This window comes from Haemaphysalis longicornis, unplaced genomic scaffold (assembly GCF_048455015.1).
Source record: "Haemaphysalis longicornis isolate Haplotype H1 unplaced genomic scaffold, Haemaphysalis longicornis Haplotype H1 scaffold_8, whole genome shotgun sequence".
In the NCBI taxonomy this organism is placed as follows: Eukaryota; Metazoa; Arthropoda; class Arachnida; order Ixodida; family Ixodidae; genus Haemaphysalis; species Haemaphysalis longicornis.
In genome coordinates this window covers 139,436,915-139,456,651 of record NW_027526445.1, presented here as the reverse complement: position 1 = coordinate 139,456,651, position 19,737 = coordinate 139,436,915, and the positions used below count along the sequence as shown (strand labels likewise).

At 45.2% G+C, this 19,737-nt stretch overlaps 1 protein-coding gene across 4 annotated transcripts in view; it reads left to right on the top strand.

The window, feature by feature from the left end:
• LOC144150174 (uncharacterized) overlaps nucleotides 1–19,737 on the top strand; it is a 181,612-nt gene that overhangs the window by 97,256 nt on the left and 64,619 nt on the right. For all 4 annotated transcript variants that reach the window (XM_077682016.1, XM_077682015.1, XM_077682018.1 and 1 more), the window contains 4 exons: nucleotides 2,363–2,407; nucleotides 6,838–6,882; nucleotides 8,953–9,123; nucleotides 16,337–16,507. In XM_077682016.1, the coding sequence (XP_077538142.1) occupies nucleotides 2,363–2,407; nucleotides 6,838–6,882; nucleotides 8,953–9,123; nucleotides 16,337–16,507 (432 nt within the window). The remainder of the gene's footprint in view (nucleotides 1–2,362; nucleotides 2,408–6,837; nucleotides 6,883–8,952; nucleotides 9,124–16,336; nucleotides 16,508–19,737) is intronic.

The window sequence follows — 19,737 nt, the reverse complement described above, 5'->3', positions numbered from 1 at the left end:
CAGCAGATTTGCAGAAATGTTTGAAGTCAGTAATTGATTTCGCTTGCACTCTCAGACTTTCTTTTTTTTTGTTTTTATTAGACTTGTGACTTCGTGTGGTCTATTTACGTGGAAATGAAGAGGGATCGTTTAAGGGAAAAGACTTATTTTAAGAACAATTTAACACTGATTATTTTATTGAGGTGCTAGAGGATATTGCGGGGATCCGCCAATCTGCGACAAAAGGGGAGAGATTTGAGCTGATTGTAGTATAACCTGAGCATGAGACCAAACGATATAAGACAGCTAGTTTAACAATTGCAGACTGCAGGCAGCGAATAATCATCACTCAATAAAATAAACTAGGAATAGCTTAAAGTGGGCCAGTTGGTTCAACATGATCACAGGTTTTAAAGGCATAAGAAAAACGCGGACACTAAAAAAGAAAAAAAGAACCAAGGTTGTTTTTTCTTTCTAGTGGCCGCATTTTTCTTGTGAGTTTAAACCCTGTGATCGATAAAATAAAATAGTTGGATTTCGACGAGTGCACGGATCGAGTGACACGCCGACGGGGCATCAGCACAAATTTAGGCCAACGCGACAGCGGAAGAGCTCGATGGCGAGTGTGCAGTATGAAACATGGGCATGAATGGTCGGAAAACTTGATGCCATAGAAGGCTTCATTGTAATGAAGAAGTATTTGAACAAACGAAGCAGAAAATGCACCAGAAACATAAGCTGTATGATGAAGAATAAAATTGCCTGTCATGTAAACGTGAATTCAGGTTTTGTACAGGATACTGCACAGGCCTGTACGGGTTCTTCCTGTACAGCTTTTGCGCAAGTGGTGAACGCAGGGTGGTGTTGAACAAATTGAAGGCATGTGTGAGAGGGTCGAAGGGAAGGCTTTAAAACTAAGGAAACTTAACTTCCACTCTGCAAAAGAGAAGTGTCAGCTGTAACTCTCCCGAACAAGTTTGATCGAGTTAGTCTAGACAGAGTGATCAGAATCCTGACCAAGATATTCACATAACCAGCTGTAGCTTGCAAACTATGTGAGGGAACATAATCCCAAAACGCCAAATAGCGAATTAGATGGAAAAGTGCTAAAACAACCGTCGACGTTGGTGACATAATACAAGTAACGTCAAACGTTAGGCGAACCTTTATAATAGATTGTTTTTGCCAGAAAAATTCCTACACGAAGTTGCTTGGTTCATCAAGTTAGTACAAGAAGTAAAGGGGAGAAGGAAAATGTCTCGAATTAGAAAAAGAACTTAAACTCATCTAGCTAGTACAAGAAGTAAAGGGGACAAGGAAAAGGGCTCGAATTGGAGAAAGAAATTAAACAATGTCCAGATATTTATTCCCTGAAAGTTAGTCCCTGTGGCGTGTATAAAGTAGAAAAAACGGGTGGAAGGTAACTCGATCTGAAGTTGTTTAGGAATGAATTATAGATCTCGTGGAGGGTTTATTGAATACCCCCAATGATCTGTTGGCAGAGCGGAAGTTTAGACATGATTTGTATGCCATGGAGTAATTTTGCATAAGTGAGATAGATTTTTTATGGCAAATTCAGTTATAGCAAGTAGAAAAGGTACGCTGCGGGAGCAGACATTACAAGAGACGAAGTCATGGCTGAACCAAAAATCGTAGCAAAATATTTCCGAATAGCTAAGCACAAAAAACGTGAAACTGTCGCAAAACAGGCAAAATTTGCTTCTATTTAACAGGCATGTAAACAATGGTATGAAGCGGTCACAAATAAGTTTACTCTGTTGTGTACAAATTATTTTATAAGGTATGGGGAACTACACTAGAAACCAGTCAACCGACAGTATTTTGGAAAGGCTGCTGAACAACGACTCAATTTATGGCACTAATCAGGGTATGAATAAATCCACTGAGAATAGAATACTTTTATTCGACCTATTTACCTTAAGAGTTTTTTTATTTAATTTACCACACCCAGTAATGAAAGCCCTCAGAGATCTGTGAAATGTAACAGGGAAATGCCTGTTGGGGATACACGGAACAGATGAGCCGCGAGGTAGTTCTTCACACGGAGACGGTGGAATGTCCCTATAAAGATGGAGACAAACACGAAAACATGGGTATGATATTAAGAATGCTCTGTTTAGGTGGGCGTATGGGATGCTGTTTCTGAAGTAGAAATAACATTTGTACCGCAAATTCTACAACGGGGGTATTCTAATAAATAACACAGCAATCGCTGCATCTTTCGATTGCCCTTGCTGTGATTTCACGCTGAACCCGCTCATGCTTTCCTCTTTTGAAGTGAGGGCTGCTTTAGGAATGGGGGAAGATTGCGGTTCAGTGTGTTTCTATTCACTGATTGCTGATATGTTTCCCGGTCCTGCAGAAACAAAACCGAAAAAGGCGGCTGGGAAAGTTCCTGAAGAAAAGGGCAAGTAGTTAAACGTTTTTATATATGTGATGGTAGGTAAATTGCCTGTATACCCGCCGTGGTGGCTGAGTGGCTAGGGCGTTGCTTTGCTGAGCCCAAGGATGCGGGTTGGATTCCCGGCCGTGGCGGCCGTTGTTGTGATGGAGGCGAACAGCGAAAACACCTGTGTGCTCGAGACGTAGGAGCCCGTTAAAGATCCCCACTTGGTCAAATTTAATCCTGAGTCCTCAACTACGGCCAGTCTCATCGTTTGTGTAGCGTCGGCGCGTTAGGCCTCATAATCAATAAACTGCTAATAGTATTTACAATACTGCCAGTCTCCACAGAGACCATACCATACGTAAAAAAAATCAGCAACTTTGATCTTTACAAACAGCAATTATGCACACCATACACAAAGTGCTAGAAGTACATGCTCATTTTCATGAAAACAATAACAATGGTAATTTACCAATTACACTATATGCACAACTATCTTCCAAACTACAAGTGCATGGTGGCTTGCATGTCACAGAAAAGTAACGATATTTGAGAGATGCTACGGGAATACGGGTATATGTTCCGCTGGCCGCAATCATGCCTAAATTTTGCGTTATGTTTAGGTAGTTTTCATGACAGGGTATGTGCCTCGCTACAAATAAGTGCAACTGATAAAGAAGGGTATGGGTATTGAAGCGTAATTGCAAACTTTGTATCTTTAGATATCAGTTTCCTTTTCTATAAGCCTTCCGTGGAACCCCGAAAATCCGCAAGGAAACAAAGGCAGTGTTAACGCGGAAACAAAAAAGTTCGACGGAACTGACCATGAATATTTGTAAACTGAAATACAGGCTGTGCTGGATGCATTATTGCCAAGAGAACATAATGACAGGAGAAGTTGCCAGCACAATATTAGCGGCACATGAAAACTTGCACCGAGTCCTTCTTTTCGATAAATGGGAAACAGAATTTGGCAAACTGGGAATATCGCTTTCCTCTGAGCAGGTGCTGAGGGTTTTTGAAATGTTGTGATAGTACTGGCTGCATGGGCAATTAGATAACAGTAATCACTGGTATCGGTGTGTCAGGGTTATGTTGGTAGAGTGTATCTCAAATCCCTCTAAACACAAAATGATTCAAAAGATATATAGCGGATGCCCGGACTTGTTGATGATTTATATTCGCCTAGATTGCACATCGTAAAAAAACGAGACAGTGGAGAGTCAATGCCCAACCAACAGAAATAAAATTAACTCTACAAAAGAAGAGCCCACGACATAAGTCGTAAACTACCACAGAGAATATACAAATTTAGAAGCATAGAATATTGAAGGAATTAAAAAGGACGAAGCGTATCCGGTTTAAAAAGTTCCCAAAATGTTTTGCGAAATCAAGATTTAGCGACACCTTTATTAGAAACGCGGCAAATGCTGAAGAAGCATTACAGCAGGTAGCTAAAAGCAACAAAAAAGAAGCTTGATTGCTAGATTATACACTGCAGGCTTCGTCATACGACACCGGCAAGAGCACGACGGATATTCATGTGACAGGTACAGCAACAAAAATACATGTTTTAAAGTTGTAAGCCGGTTGTGTAGTCACAGAAAGGATACTGAACAAACAATACTGTTTGGCGAGGTTAGCAGGGGGGAAACAAAAGTACTCTACATAACGTGGAAAGAGGAGATGAGAAGCGATTTGTGTCAACGTTTGCCAGAAATAGGGAGTTTCTGAGGCATGTAAAAGCGAAAACTGGTGATAGGGTAGGTTGAGAAAAGTTCTCAGGGGTTTATTATCGGTCTAGAAGGACGCCATGGGATTGCGTCAGCCCTCCGTCGATTAAGTGTAGCGTTGAACATGCAACGCAGGGCAACTACTACGTCCCACGTTTGAGGCAATTTTGGATGGAGTGTTCAACAGTAGCGCTGAAAGAACTAAAGCTCGTGGCAATGACGGAATACACGGAAATTCTCTAGAAAAAGGAGGTGACCTTGAAGCAAAAATCTAGGAAATATATTTTACGATATTGTTGAGATAAACCGTAAAACCAGCCTTAAAAACACAAGAGGAATTATAATGCATAAAAAGGATTCCAAATAGGTATGATTACGTCCACAATCAGCCTAGTTTAAACTGTACGTGAGGTGTTTACCAATGTTTTAGTTACCGCAGTGCAAGAGCTTAGATTTCTGGGAAGCTACGAAAGGTAATGTGCTGAGAAAGCGTATAAAGCAACCATAAGTAGAAGAAATGCTTTTGAAAGACACATTCAAACTATGACAATGTCTGAGCTTTGGAACAGTCTTCGCAGCACTTCCGAGCTGGAGTCGGCCAGCCATCCTGCAATAAAATAGGGAGAAGGTGGGACTGGGAATGGTAAAATGATTGCGGTTCTTCGCTCACTGCCGAAGAATGTAATAAATGCTGGAATAGTCACCACTGTGCGGAAACTTTGAAGGCACCTGTAATTACTGGCCGAGTGCGAGGCTTGGATCCGCCTGAGTACGGCATAACTCCGGCGTGCTAGTGTTGGTTTGTTGAAGAGCTTCGGTGTTTTTTGCTGGCCGGTCATAACAGGCTTCTGGTGTAATTTAACCAACATGGCCGTTATATGCGGCGGGTTTTTTTTTAATTCTCATTTAAAGGCTGCTACAACATCGCCAAAGCACGTGTAAGGCACTTATAAGGATTGGAGGGCCACCAGTGTCCCTGTCACTTCTTTGTTAACACTTAGTCCTTTGTCTTAAATGTTCAGCTGATTTCTTCTAAACTTAAAATGCACCAACTAGCCCAGGAACAAACTCACTTGAATCTTCCCCACAATAAAAACAGCGACATACCGGATTTACTCACGTAATGATCGCACTTTTTTTTGAAAACTGGGATGCAAATTTAGGGGTGCGTTCATTACGCGAGGTAAATTTTTCGCGAAGAACGTTTGAGCACAAAAAAGGCAAGCAAGTTGCAGGTCAAAATTTTTTACGGTAGGTGTCGTGAACACTATGCAAAGAATAACTAAAAGCTTAATAATATACCGCACACCACAGCCAGCTGCTTTCTAAAGTGACTCAAAATGCAATGTTTTCATAAATTACGGAACGCTGCGGAGCGAGTTTGCAGCGCGGTGGCAACAGGGCGACGTATACGTGGCTGCCGCTGTCACAGTGTGGGAAATCAAAACAGACATGGGGGCCGACGCAGCAAGCTGAGCGCATTTTTTCTTTGTCTCTTGAGTACATTATGCGCATTTAGTGAGAGTTTCTTCATCATCAATATTGAACACATGCTTGCCAATATTGCTAATATAGGCAAGTCTGCGGCAATAACATAGCCCTGTCTGCTTTGAAAGGGAAGGAAACAAAGGTAAGCACGATCATCATCAGCTAGACTTGGCAGATATATGACATAGTGCTGCGTTCAATGTGCGTTCATTGCGCGGGAAATTAAAAAAATCGAAATTTGACGACAAACTTCAGGAGTGCGATCATTACGCGAGTGCGATCATTATGCGAGTAAATACGGTATATTACGCGTGCCCCTAATCATTATTAAAATATTGCAGCACTGTGCACTTTGGCCAACAACGGCGGAAAATGTGACACAGTTCACATTTGCTTCAGTCCGGTGGTTTGGAATATTTTAAACTGTTTCAGTCATTATACAACCTTGAAGAGTTTGCTTAAAACTCCCTTTTCGTACCGCTATTAACCAGTGTATTATACGTCGCAATACAGTGGAACCTCGCTACAACGAAGCAGTATCGGGACAGCATTATTTCGTTATATCCTATATTTGTTATAAAAGTACAGGTAAAATTCGGCTGGAACAAATCGAGAACCTGGCTCGCGCAAAAATACTTGATACAAAAATAAATTGTTAGGCTTCCAATCTGCTATAAACAAGGCAACCCTTACCTTTTCCATTTTGCATTTCAAGCTGATTGAGCCGGAACATGAGTACGTGAAATTACAACAAAACAAGGTTCCCTTTACAAAACAGGCCTGCGGGTTTATTTATTTAATGAAGGATTGCATCTTCATCTGGTGGCTACTCAATGCTTTGAGCAGGATTTGAGTTTTCCAGAGTGTCCACAAACAAAAGGGCCTTTACACTTTTGCAGTTTGGGATGCCGGAGGGTTTTTCCAAGCAGCTTCTCCACCTCCTAATCAAATATTCTTTGGCTTTATCGGGTATCGTGCGCGGCTTACTTTTTCAGTTTCGTTATAAAAGAATATTGAAATAAAGCGTTACCAACCAAAGATCGTATGTAGTTCTCTATAGCGGATAATTTGCTATATAAGTGTTTGTTATAACTAGGTTGATCTGTACAAACTTGCAATAAGGCTTTTGGCTGTGTACAGAAAATAAGGGATATCGTGGTCTTTCGTGCGGAAATAGATACTGTAAATTCGACTTCTCTTATTGGTGACTCCTTTATCGTCTTCCTCTAGGACAGGGACAAAACAAGGTGGATGTGCAACGTCCTGAAGAGAAAGGCAAGTAGGGAGAGATTTCTTTCGAATTGGCAAAGAGGTGGAACAGTTTTTATTTTTCTACTCGCCTACAGGCGTAATTGTTTGGAGATAGTTTATCATCTAATCAATGCTTTGGCGTTCGATTTTCTACGAACACGTTCTAACTGGAAAAAAATCTTATGATTTGCATAGTTGATTTTCACGTGTTCCAGATTTGGAAACTACCGCCTTTTCGATGCAGTTTTTTATGAATCCCATCGTCTGTGCCAGAATGGCAGTAAAACGTTAGTTTATGAGGTTCATGCCAAAACAGGTCTTCGCGGTATCGCGAAAATTCGCGAGTGAAATAAAGTTCTCGAGACGTCTGATGTACTTCCTGATGTTTAATATTTGAGAGGAAATGTAGCCTGTCCTGATTACACTGTAATTACACAATGTTATGATGGGATATGTAGCGAGAATCAGCACAAGGTCATGCTGAAAGAAAAGCATAGGAGTATTTGAGCGCCATCGCAAGAGTGAACAGGGTGTAAACGATTAGTTAAAGAAAAGACGAAAATTGCAATACGTAGTGGGTTAGTGGGTTAGTTGGTACTGTGCTAGCCTGCTGTTAAAAGCGGAGCGGCCTCGTGGCGCATCTTACTTCAGGTCGCATACGGGGAGCCCTCGTTTGGGTGTTCTAATACCGACCGTAGTGTCAATACTGTTGCACGTCCACTCGGGAGGCCACACTGAGGGTTCTGGAGCTGACATTTAGATGTCGTAGTGACTAAAACCAAAGTCGATGCTATTGTTACATGGTAAGCACCTGCCAAAAATAGTGGTCCAGCTCCTACATCAGGTTTTCTAATCAGGAAATTGAGATAACTCACTCTGGACAGCTGAATGGTTATAGTGACACATTGTTAATCCTTCTAACAAATTTAGGACAACAAAATTACACATGGTTGAGCAGATGGCAGGGTAGCGTAAAGAAGTCGTGATGGCAATGGTCAGGGCAAGTACCCTGCTATTGATTTTAAAATGATAGTCCCCACCTCTCTACATTTTTTAGTTTATTTTCGAAGATCGAGTAACGTTTTAATGCTTATTTAGCCAGTATGAACATTTTGAAAGAACCAGCTATACAGTCCGACGAAGAAAGGCAAAACTTGCGTCGTCTTTGCACGGAAAATTGCTGCATCCTTAACACAGTTGCGAATCGCCAGAAAGTTCACCGAGAAGTACGAGACGCAACGACAAACATTGTTTCAATCCTTTTAGCGAACACGTGACAAATCGAATCAGTATAGCCTTGCGTCTTTGAGGGATTGTGGGATGGGGTACAGCCAAACAGACGATCACAGTAGATATTTTTGATAAAGCTTCAATATACAGGTATGTCTGCTTTTAAAGTCGACGATTAAGTTTTATGGTAAATAAACAATGGCGTCGTCGTGTCATGGCTGTTGTTATAATCACAAATAACAGCCGCAGATTCGGGCTGAATGAAGTTTCGGGTGAGAAAGCCTTTATTTGCCTTTGCACGACTGTAAGACTAACATCAAGGTTTTACAAAGCAACGTAGAGGTCGCCACTGACCCGCGCAACGCACGCGTCTCTCACACACTATCAGCGAGACTGAGCTTGGCCTCTCTGTTGTCTGGCTGAGACAAATTAACCTGACCACCGGCGAACTGCGCGGTAGTCCCCGTAAAACTTTGCTGCGGCAGTGCGGGACCGGATGAGCTGAGGCGGTCGCTATCTCAGGGTGTTATAAAAGCCCACGCGCACGTCCGGGGCGACAGCAGGAGCAGCAGCACCAAGAAAGTCGGAAGAGGACGCACAAAGAGATTCCCTGCAAAAGGGCAGGGTTTTGTCCTTACTTGTGGCTTTCGCCGGGAATGGCTTTAAACCAAGCTAATTGACAGAGGTCAGGAAAATATCCCTTCCTTCATCACAACGTATCAGGCATAAATTACAGACTCGCGATTTACATCTTTGTCGACTCTCTACTGAATTGAGAACCATTGTAATTTAATTGCAATCAACATAAATGGGGCCCAGATATGCTTTGTAAAAACTAATTGCGAACTTTTTCTCTCTCTACAGCACCAGCCCCACCTCCTCGTTGCCTTGAGGCAAAAAAAGTGGGACCATGTAAAGCATCAAAACGGAGGTTTTATTTTAATGGTCGTGCGTGCGTGGAATTTAAATGGGGAGGTTGCGAGCGAAACGGAAACAACTTCAAAAGCAAATGTGATTGTGAAAGGAAATGCCTTCGTAAGTACACGCCTTTTCCACAGCACATAAATGCCTGTAGGTCAGTTTGGTCTGTTTATGTTGATTGTCACTGCTTAGCAACTTAGCGATATTATATATACATAAATATATATATATATATATATATATATATATATATATATATATATATATATATATATATATATATATATATATATATATATATATATATAAGAGTTGGCAGTCAAGAAAACCTCGGAAAGCAAAGGGGAGGATGTGGTAGGTCATTGAAACAGATGAAGTATTTGGAAGAGAAAGAAAGAAAGTGGAGAAAAAATGCTCGCCAGGTGGGATCCGAACCCACGACCTCCAGAATACCGGTCTGGTGCGATAACCACTACGCTACAGGCGGGGCTCCTTTAGCCTCCGCTAACTGGGGTATTTATGTTCAGGTGTATTTGTTTCCTGCGCTTGGTGGTGGTAGCCAGCGCCACTCAGACTACTATATATATATATATATACATATATATATATATATATATATAAATATATATATATATATATATATATATATATATATATATATATATATATATATATATATGTATATATATATATATTGACACGTAACAAGAATAATGACGAAATAGTCCGGGTGGGTGATGGTAATTTAATAAGGCGAACTTGTGCCTCCTAGTCACTCAGCGAAGAAGTTGCTTCCTCCGGCCCACCACGCGCTAGACTGCCGTCCTCGATGGTCCAGCTCGGTCCACGTGCTCTCGCGCGCCACTGCCCGAGACACTCTGCTCCTCCTCGTCGTCGTCGACAGTTCGTCGGCACGCGCTGAAGACAGGTGGCTGGAGGCGTTCCCTTCGTCGTCGTCCTCTTTAAACTTCTTGTACACGTGACATTTGCCCCCCTCCCAAGAGAGCATCGTCCCGATGCGTAGTCACCGTATGGTATGCTGCGTAAATGGCGGGGTCACGTAGCGCTGAGGTCACAAAAGTCGTCATCGGGAGAAATAAGGCTTCATGCGTACCACGTGGACTACTTCAGGTTGTGGCCGGCGGCGTGCTCGAGGAGAAGGGCAGGACAGAACAATTTCATAAGTCACGTCGCTTAACTTCCTTTGCACTGTATAGGGCCCGAAAAATCGCCGGAGCAGCTCTTCCGATAAGCCCCGTCGACGAATCGGCGTCCATATCCAGACTTGGTCGCCTTCTACAAACTGCACGTGTCTATGCCTGAGATTGTAACGCGTAGCGTCAAAGTGCTGTTGTTGCCGTATCCTCTGACGCGCAATCTGCCGTGCGTCTTCGGCGCGCTGGGTGAAGTCGAAGGAAGGTGCAGCGTCGTCCCTTGAATCGTGAGGGAGCATGGCGTCCCGCATGGTAGAAACCTCTCGACCGTAAAGAATCTGGAAAGGTGTCATCCGCGTCGTTTCCTGTTGTGCCGTGTTATAGGCGAACGTGATGTAAGGTAGAACGACGTCCCAGGTCTTGTGCTCGGCATCCACGTACACTTAACATGTCGGCAATTGTTTTATTCATGCGCTCCGTAAGCCCGTTGGTTTGAGGATGGTAGGCGGTCGTTCGTCGGTGGGATGTGCCACTCAGCGTCATGATGGCGCTCACCAGCTTGGCTGTAAAGGCTGTGCCTCTGTCCGTGATAACGCAAGCAGGAGCACCGTCTCGAAGGAAGATGTTTTCAACGAAAAATTGGGCTACTTCTTCTGCAGTGCCCCGCGAGACAGCCTCTGTTTCCGCATACCGGGTCAGGTAATCTGTAGCCACGATAATCCATTTGTTACCTTGCGAAGATGTTGGGAAGGGGCCAAGCAGATCCATTTCAACTTGTTCGAATGGCCTCGCAGGTATTTGAATTGGCTGGAGCAAGCCGGCAGGTCGGTTCGGGGGCATGTTGCGTCGCTGGCAATCCCTGCAGGTACGGACGTACTCCCTGACAACACCGGACAGCCTAGGCCAGTAATAGCTTTGTTGTATCCTTGCTAATGTTCGAGTGTAGCCCAAGTGACCGGCCGAGGGTTCGTCGTGGCAGGCTTGCAAAACGTCTTCTCGCAGGGGAGTTGGAACTACAAGCAAGATGCTTCGGCCGTTGGGGGTAAAGTTTTTCTTGTACAGTACGTTATTAATCAAGCAAAAGGAGAAAAGCCCTCTGGAGAATAGCCTAGGTGCAGTCGAAGTGTGTCCCTCCAAGAAATCAATTAGCGGCCGCAGTTCCTGGTCATTCCGCTGTTGATTTGCAACGGTTGTCGCCTGCACCGCACACACAAATGAAACGTCGTCTTCTCCACCTGCAGGCTCATCGGGGGCGCGTGAGAGACAGTCAGCATCGCTATGCTGCTTTCCAGATTTGTATTGGATAACCATGTCAAATTCCTGCAGCCTCAGACTCCAGCGTGCGAGATGTCCACAAGGGTTTTCAAATTTGCTAGCCAGCAGAGCGAGTGGTGATCGCTCACAATACTGAATGGCCGGCCGTATATGTATGGACGGAATTTGCTTGTGGCCCAAACAACCGCTAGACATTCTTTCTCGGTTGTTGAATAGTTCATCTCCGCACGGGACAGAGACCTACTTGCGTAAGCAACCACTCTTTCGACTCCATCCTGTAGCTGTATAAGAACGGCTCCAAATCCGACGTTGCTTGCATCGGTGTGGATGATCGTAGGAACCTCTTCGTCAAAGTGGGCTAGGACGGGTGGTGTCTGTAGGCGATGTCTAAGTTCGTCGAAAGCGACTTGCTCCTTGTCGGTCCACTGGAACACAACGTCATCCCGGGTAAGGTGAGTAAGTGGGGCCGCTATTCGGGAAACGTTTGCGATAAAGCGCCTGTAGTAGGAGCAGAGTCCTAAAAACCGTCGAACAGCCCTTTTATCAACCGGCGTGGGAAACTTGGAAACAGCTGCAATTTTATCAGGATCTGGACGAACTCCATCACGGCTGACGACGCGACCTAGAAAGCGTAGTTCCTTGAATCAAAGTGGCATTTTTCTCGCTTCAGTGTGAGTCCGGCGGACCGTATAGCCTGTAGCACTGCGGACAACCGCTTGACATGCTCGTCAAACGTCGGCGAGAATACAATCACATCATCCAGATACACCAGACATGTTTGCCATTTTAGCCCGGACAAAACGGTATCCATCATCCTTTGGAATGTTGCTGGTGCAGAGCATAGTCCGAAAGGAAGAACCTTAAATTCGTACAAACCGTCTGGCGTGATAAAGGCTGTTTTTTCGCGATCACGCTCATCCACTTCTATTTGCCAATATCCACTTTTTAGGTCCATGGATGAGAAATAGCGCGCATGGCGCAACCTGTCGAGGGAGTCATCGATCCTTGGCAAAGGGTATACGTCCTTCTTCGTTACGTGGTTCAGCTTGCGATAGTCCACGCAAAAACGGAGGCTGCCATCTTTCTTCCTGACTAACACGACAGGTGACGCCCATGGGCTCCTTGACGGTTGGATGACGTCGTCCTTAAGCATTTGTTCGATTTGGTCCCGTATCGCCTCGCGTTCTCTTGGGGATACACGGTATGGATTCTGGTGAATAGGTCTCTCAGTTTCGTCTGTTATGATGCGGTGTTTCACTAGTGCGGTTTGACGGACGCCTGATGTCGTGGAGAAGAAGTCGCCAAACTGGTTCAGCAGCTCGTAGAGAACTTGTTGCTTATGAGGTGGCAAGTCAGGATTCACGTCAACAGCGGCAGGAGATGTACAATCGCTAGACGTATCGCTCTGTAGTGCAAAGCAGGCTTGCCAGTCGTCGATTTCTTCAAAGCAGGCCAGTGCAGTTCCCTTCGCGATGCGCTGATGTTCGTTAGTGAAATTCGTGAGCAACACCTGCGCGCACCCTTCGGTAAGGTGCACCAGACCCCGGGCAATGGCAATTCCTTGGTTTAGCAAAAGGCCGCTTATCTGCTCGGCTATGCCATCACCACTGTGCGGATTGTCACAGACGACTGAAACAAGCGCGCATGACCTAGGAGGCATTAGTACGTCACTGCCACCTATGCGCAGAGGTACGTGAATTCGCTCTCTTTCACTTTCTGTGGACGTACCGTTTGGCGAAAAAATGACTGAACGCTCATGAATGTTTATAACGGCGCCGTGCTCCCGCAGGAAGTCCATTCCCAAGATCATGTCTCTGCAGCACTGTGGGAGCACGAGGAAGGTGGCAACGAAATCACAGTTACCGATGGCAATCCTCGCGGTGCACTTTCCAATGGGCGTCATTAGATGACCTCCTGCGGAACGGATCTGGGGTCCACTCCATGGGATCTTTACTTTCCGCAGGCGATCTGCCAGTTTTTTGCTTAGAATTGAGTAATCTGCACCGGTATCCACTAAAGAAACTATGGGGTGCCCGTCGACACATACGGAGAGGTCCGCGCTCACCTCTTCGTGGGAATTCGTCTGTGGATCGCATCGCGGCGCTGATGGAGGGACATTAGTAATTCGGCCGTCGGCACCCTTCCCTCCTGAGGTTGCTGCTTCCAGTTTCCCCGAAGGGGGTTGCCAACCTTGGTCTTCGTGTCTCGCTGCTGCTATAGGGGGAACTGGGACGAGCCGGCGACGGAGAGCGGGACCGATAATGGTTCGGCGCGTTGGCGGGCCTATTAGCCAGGTAATCTTCGATTGCTGCTGGTCGTTCCCCGATGCGTGGACGGCGAGCGGTAGGTGAGAATCCCGGCAGCCCTATCTCGCGGTACGGGCATCGACGGATGACATGACCTGGTTCTCCACAATGGTAACACAGGGGGCGGTTGTCCACGGTGCGCCACACGTCGGTCTTGCGGACCTGAGGACGAAAGGTAGGCCGTGGGGGAGGCATGAAGTCAGCTAGCGGCTCCTGACGTGGCACTGCAGGGACGAATTGGCGGCGACGGAGGGCCCCTTCGTAGGTTACTTGGGGCGCTTCTACACTGTGTTCCGGGGTAACAAGTGTTTGTCGGAGTTCCTCGCTTACGATTTCGGCGATCGAAGAGGCAGAAGCGATTACCGGCTCTGGGGAACTCACTTTCAATTTCCGCAGTTCTTCCTGGACGATGGTCCGAACGAGGTCACGCAGGTCCCTCTCGTTGACAGTGGACAGCATGGCAACGTTGCTCGATGCATGGTTCGTATGCCTGTTGTATTGGCGAGAACGGTCTTGAAGGGCGCGTTCAATTGCAGTGGCTTCCTTAATGAACGCCTGCACCGTCTGAGGAGGATTTCGCACCAGTCCGGCGAAAAGTTGTTCTTTCACCCTATGCATCAGGTAGCGCAACTTTTTAGCTTCGGCCATCGCAGGATCAGCCCACTTGAACAGACGTGCCATATCTTCGGTGAACATGGCAACACTTTCGTTCGGTTTTTGGATGCGGGAGTCGAGCAAACGCATCGCGTGGTCAGACCGGTCTGTACTCGAAAACTTCTCGAGAAGCTTTTCACGGAATTCTTCCCACGTCCGCATACTCGCCTCGTTATTTAGAAACCAGGCCTCCGCGCCGTCTTTAAGAGAGAAATAGACGTTATGCAGCTTGTTGTTGTTGTCCCACTGGTTGAATCTGCGACACGTTCGAAGTGGTCCAACCAGTCGTCTACATCCTCGAAGGCCTCCCCGTGAAAGCAGTTGGGTTCACGAGGCTGCTGGAACGTCACCTGCGCTGCATTCGCTGACGCCATCGTTTGGGGGCCACGAGCAGAGCGTGTTCTAGACAGGGCGCTGAACTCGGGAGATAAGCCTAACAGGCGCCGGCTGGAGCGATGAACTGGTGTGTCCACGAAGGTAGGCCGCTCGGGGCTGGACAGACGAGAAGCAGGAGGGGTCTTGAACATTAGGGGCTTAACCCGCACCTCCACCAGTGACACGTAACAAGAATAATGACGAAATAGTCCGGGTGGGCGATGGTAATTTAATAAGGCGAACTTGTGCCTCCTAGTCACTCAGCGAAGAAGTTGCTTCCTCCGGCCCACCATGCGCTAGACTGCCGTTCTCGATCGTCCAGCTCGGTCCACGTGCTCTCGGGCGCCACTGCCCGAGACACTCTGCTCCTCCTCGTCGTCGTCGACATTTCGTCGGCACGCGCTGAAGACAGGTGGCTGGAGGCGTTCCCTTAGTCGTCGTCCTCTTTAAACTTCTTGTACACGTGACAATATATATGAGGAGTTTCGGTGTGTGCTTTTCGTTTGGCAGCGTCCTCGTACGTTCCCGCCTGATATAGGTGTCAGGCAGAAGGAAATATTTATATGTAATATTAGTAATAAATAACAAATTAAGAAAAAAATTACTTACGAGTAATTTAAATTACTTGTGGCTGTTAGGTTTCCCCAGCTGACATGTAAAACTTTTCACATAATGGCGTTGTAGGAGTTTAATTTAGGTCTCGTAACAACGTTTTGTGATTTTCTTAAAATTCTTATTGGGTGGACTTGACTGATTATATATGGCTATTTATGGGTAAATAGGTGAACACGAAGTAGAGAACCCTCTGTGCAAGCAACAATGGAGAGTTTATTTCGACGCTTCGTCCGAGAGTTCAGCCTTCGCAAGCAGTACGAAGGCTGGGATCGCAGCCGGAACTTCGAAAGAAATCCCTGCATTGCTGCTTTTACTGAGGGTTCTATAATATATGTTATGTAAGATGAGGCGGGTCTGAAACGTTTTTTGCTGCACCATTGTCTGTTCAAATAATAAATACCTAAACTACGCCTTTGACGTGCGGGACAAGTTACTTCGGATACCGTAGCCACCTTCGTGACAATACACATAGAGGAAGAAAGCTCTACAGTTTTTTTCTTTGTGTGAACCTAAATATCACGGGAATGGAGGTTTTTGCTTTTCTCTGATTCCGGGGAGAGCTGTCACAAAGGTGGGGTGCTGAACAGAACCTGTAAGCATGAGCACGATGTCTTAATAACAAAACCGAAGAAGGACGTAGGGCAAATGTCACAAATCTGGAAATAACAGTGACAAGCATGGGAATAACGGCTATTAAGCCCTCTCGTTTTCAGCCCTAGATTTTAAGAAATCAGTGACCAGGCGTGCACGCTGGTTTAGTAAAGTTGCACTGCGGAAGATTTATAATATATTGTTTTAATCTTGTATCAGGACCCACAAACAGTAGTGAGTCTCGTTTCAACTACAGGAAAATGTGATCTAGTTTCCAAATTTACATCACCAGTATGTTACATAATGAAACCCAGAAAATCCAGCAAAAGAATATTATATGTGTTTCTCATATTCTAGGTCGAAAACTTCCTTGCAAATGCTACGAGCCCAAAGATCCAGGTCCTTGCACAGCGGCGATACCGAGGTGGTATTTTAACGGAAAAAATTGCAAAAAATTCGTTTGGGGAGGTTGCAAGGGCAACAAGAATAACTTTGAAACTAAACAACAGTGCAAGGTGGCATGCGGTGGTAAGTGAGGACTTAATTTCTTTTTTATTGAGTGCCTATCTTCGTTATCTAACGTAACTGCCCCCGTTACTTTATGGGGTTACTAAGTGTCGATGCCAGACTGGTTTGCTGTGCGGCTTGGCTTGCACCGGGGACAGTATGTTGCCAACATAGATCAACATCAAACATGCACAAACATTGTAGTGCTCACACAATATTCTTTGCGGTAGAAGTCACACAAAAATATATTTATGTTCTGGTGGATAATTTCAATGGTGGAAGCTTCCATAGCAGGGAAATGTTGTTTCGTAGTGAGGCTAGTTGTTTCAAAAGCAGGTCTGAAAACGTGGGCGCGAGGGTGCTACATGGGCTTGCGTTTTCCCCTTGGTTCTCTTGACGACAGCCGGTGCCGCTCTCCAACGTCCGGTATCGCTCGTCGTTGGGACGCCGGAGTGGATGCTATAGAAGTATCTCACCGAGAACTTTCGATTGCTACTACTTATGTCGGCGATATTTTGTGCATAATTTGCACTGACGTCAGGTTAGCTGCCATTCGTGGCACTGGTTGCACGGTGGAAGGCTGCGAACTTGTCTGCCTCTGTTATGTTGAGAAGAATTTTTATAAGGGATTTCAAGGATTTCATCAAACATTTTTTGGTACATACACAACGCAAGTAGTTATGAGTACAGAAGGCGGTCCCAAAGTAAAACTGTCGGGGGACTCATAGTAATGAATGCGAAAATATTGTTAAAAATATTTAGGCAGTCGAAGTACGGGCCAGTCTAACACGTTAATGAAATATGTAACGCTAGAACATACAATCATACACTATTAGCTCTAGAAAAACAGGTTGAAATGCTACAAACAGGGCCAAGCACAAAAAGTTATCATTCAGAAAAAATTGTTAAGCAAGAATGGTCTTAAAGGAGCCATGCAGAAAAAATGCAAGTTGGTTTTATTCGAAAGATTTCGTGTTTTATAGTGCCCCCAGCGCTTGTCCGGATACAAACGGTGCTTTATTCACTGAGAAATTAAACAATTTAGGTTAAAATTTTGATTTTCCTGCTGAATCGTGCGTTTTCGTGGTCCCAAATGACATCACAGGAACCGACCGCTCTGCAGCCTAGAGTACCTTCATTCACGCATCCGCCGTACAGGGTAGAGACGCGTATACGCTGGCGCCGCCATTTTCGGTTGCTCGCTCGCCGCCGAAGCAAGTCATTGTGTCAAAACCGCGCTAAAATTATCGCCGCAACGCGGTTTACTGAAGAAGTTTGAATCATATTGTCTGTTTCGCGTTGCTAGGTCTCGTGGGAAACGAAAAGAATAATGCGTTGAGCCCATTGGCCCAATTGCGGCGGCACGGGACCGTTCAAAGGTTGTCTCCACCCTGTACAGCGGTGTTGGTTTGTTCCCGCGTTTCTTTACGTTCCGTCAGCTAGATTGCGCCACCATACCGTGGCAAGCGTTTGGTTTGTTTTTGCCCGCATTTAAACCTGGCTTGTTTTTGTTCTGGGAGAAAATATTCGTTCCCTGAAACAGTGCTCGCTCGACAAATGGGGTCACGCAAGACACCGTTGCTTGCGTCAATCGGCCAGTGTCGTCTGAGACAACCCCAAGCCCCGTAGTGCTGTGCAGCTAAACCAAAGCATGCTGTGCGCAGTACGAACAGCAGAACGCATCAGTACTTCTATGTTTACATGTGCTTTCGTAACTTCCACTGTTTGTCCAATCATTCTTATTGCTTTGTAAAGAATGTGCCCTAAATTTAAGCGCAAATCGCTCGTTCGTCTAGTTTGTAAGCTCTACCTAATTTGCGTCTGCTTCTGCCAGCCTCCGCCAATCGCAGAGCTTAGCTCATGTGACATCACAGGTTCTGTTGCGGGAAATGAGCTGGTGGGTCGCATGACCATTCCCGTTTTTCCCAATTATGTAGCTTATTTGAGCGAAGTTTACGTTAAAAGTGGTGTCAGTATGATTCTGACGAGACAATCTTTTGAATGAACCAAACTTGTATTTTCTCTTCATGGCTCCTTTAAACTACTGTACAATGTAGAAGCAGTATACTGTGGAAGTACTAAAATATCGCAGTTAGGGACGGGTCGCTCTAACACGCCAATAAAATATGCGAGCAGTACAACAAGAAATTGTACAATATTAGCTCTGGAAAAACAGGTTTTACTACTACACAGAGGGAACAGAAGTCTTTATTTTTTAGAAAAAAATGTTAAGGAAAAAGGATCTTAAACTATGGTAGAAGGAACGCATAAAATAAGACAATTTAATTGTTATTGGCAATGCATTCCATAGTTTAATGACTGCGAAAATGGCTGTTTGTTTCGCGTAATTACTGTGGACCTTAGGCAGCAGTGAGGTAAGGCCTTGCGCAAATCATGTGGGGTTGGTGTTTCTTAGGTGGGAATCTCAAAAACTACTAATGATAAGGTCGTGTTTGCGAGTCCGAAAAATGAGAACCCTCAGTTTTAGTTGAAATGCAAGTTTTACTGGTAGGAATTTCAGTCTGGTGTAGATGGGAATCCCCGATGCGTTGTAACGGCTGAATGTAATTAGGCGAACTGCTTGGTGCTTGGTTAAAAGCACTGGGAAAGCTGAGCTAAGTACTCTAGAAAGGGCTATGGTGACGTCACGCGCTAGCTCTTTATTGTTTTATACTTGTAAGTGGCGCGCACCTAGCAAGTACTACCAATACGAGAGATGATACGTGTCCATACGTTTATGGCGGGTCAGTCTTATCCCACGATGGACGCATGCCCTCGATAAAATCTGATCGGCATCGTCACGGTGTTCACCTAATTAGCGGGCATTACTGTATTGCCCTAAAAGTTCTTAACGAGTGTAGTAACTGTGTTCTTGTGTAGATATTCGTATGCACAGGGGCGCTTTAAAAGAAACGAACTGGTGCACTCATTGTTTCCCTCAGTGCGTGAAATGTGGACTCTCCTACTCGAACAAAAGAGAGGTCTGTAAGTCTGCTCTGAAATGGGAACTGCGGTGTATTTCACGAAGGAAAGTCACCGCAGGATTCACCTAGGAAATTCACCGGTGAACATCTACGCGCGAGAATTTATACTTTTACCAATAAACATAAAAACAGTAATCATACCCCCGAAGAGAACACAAAGGCCCGTGCTGAGTGGTGCGATAGACAATGATTCACCAAAAAGGCGGCGAAAAAAAAAGTAATGCAAAATATACATCCTGGATAATAAAAGCAGTCAACCGAGGTTAA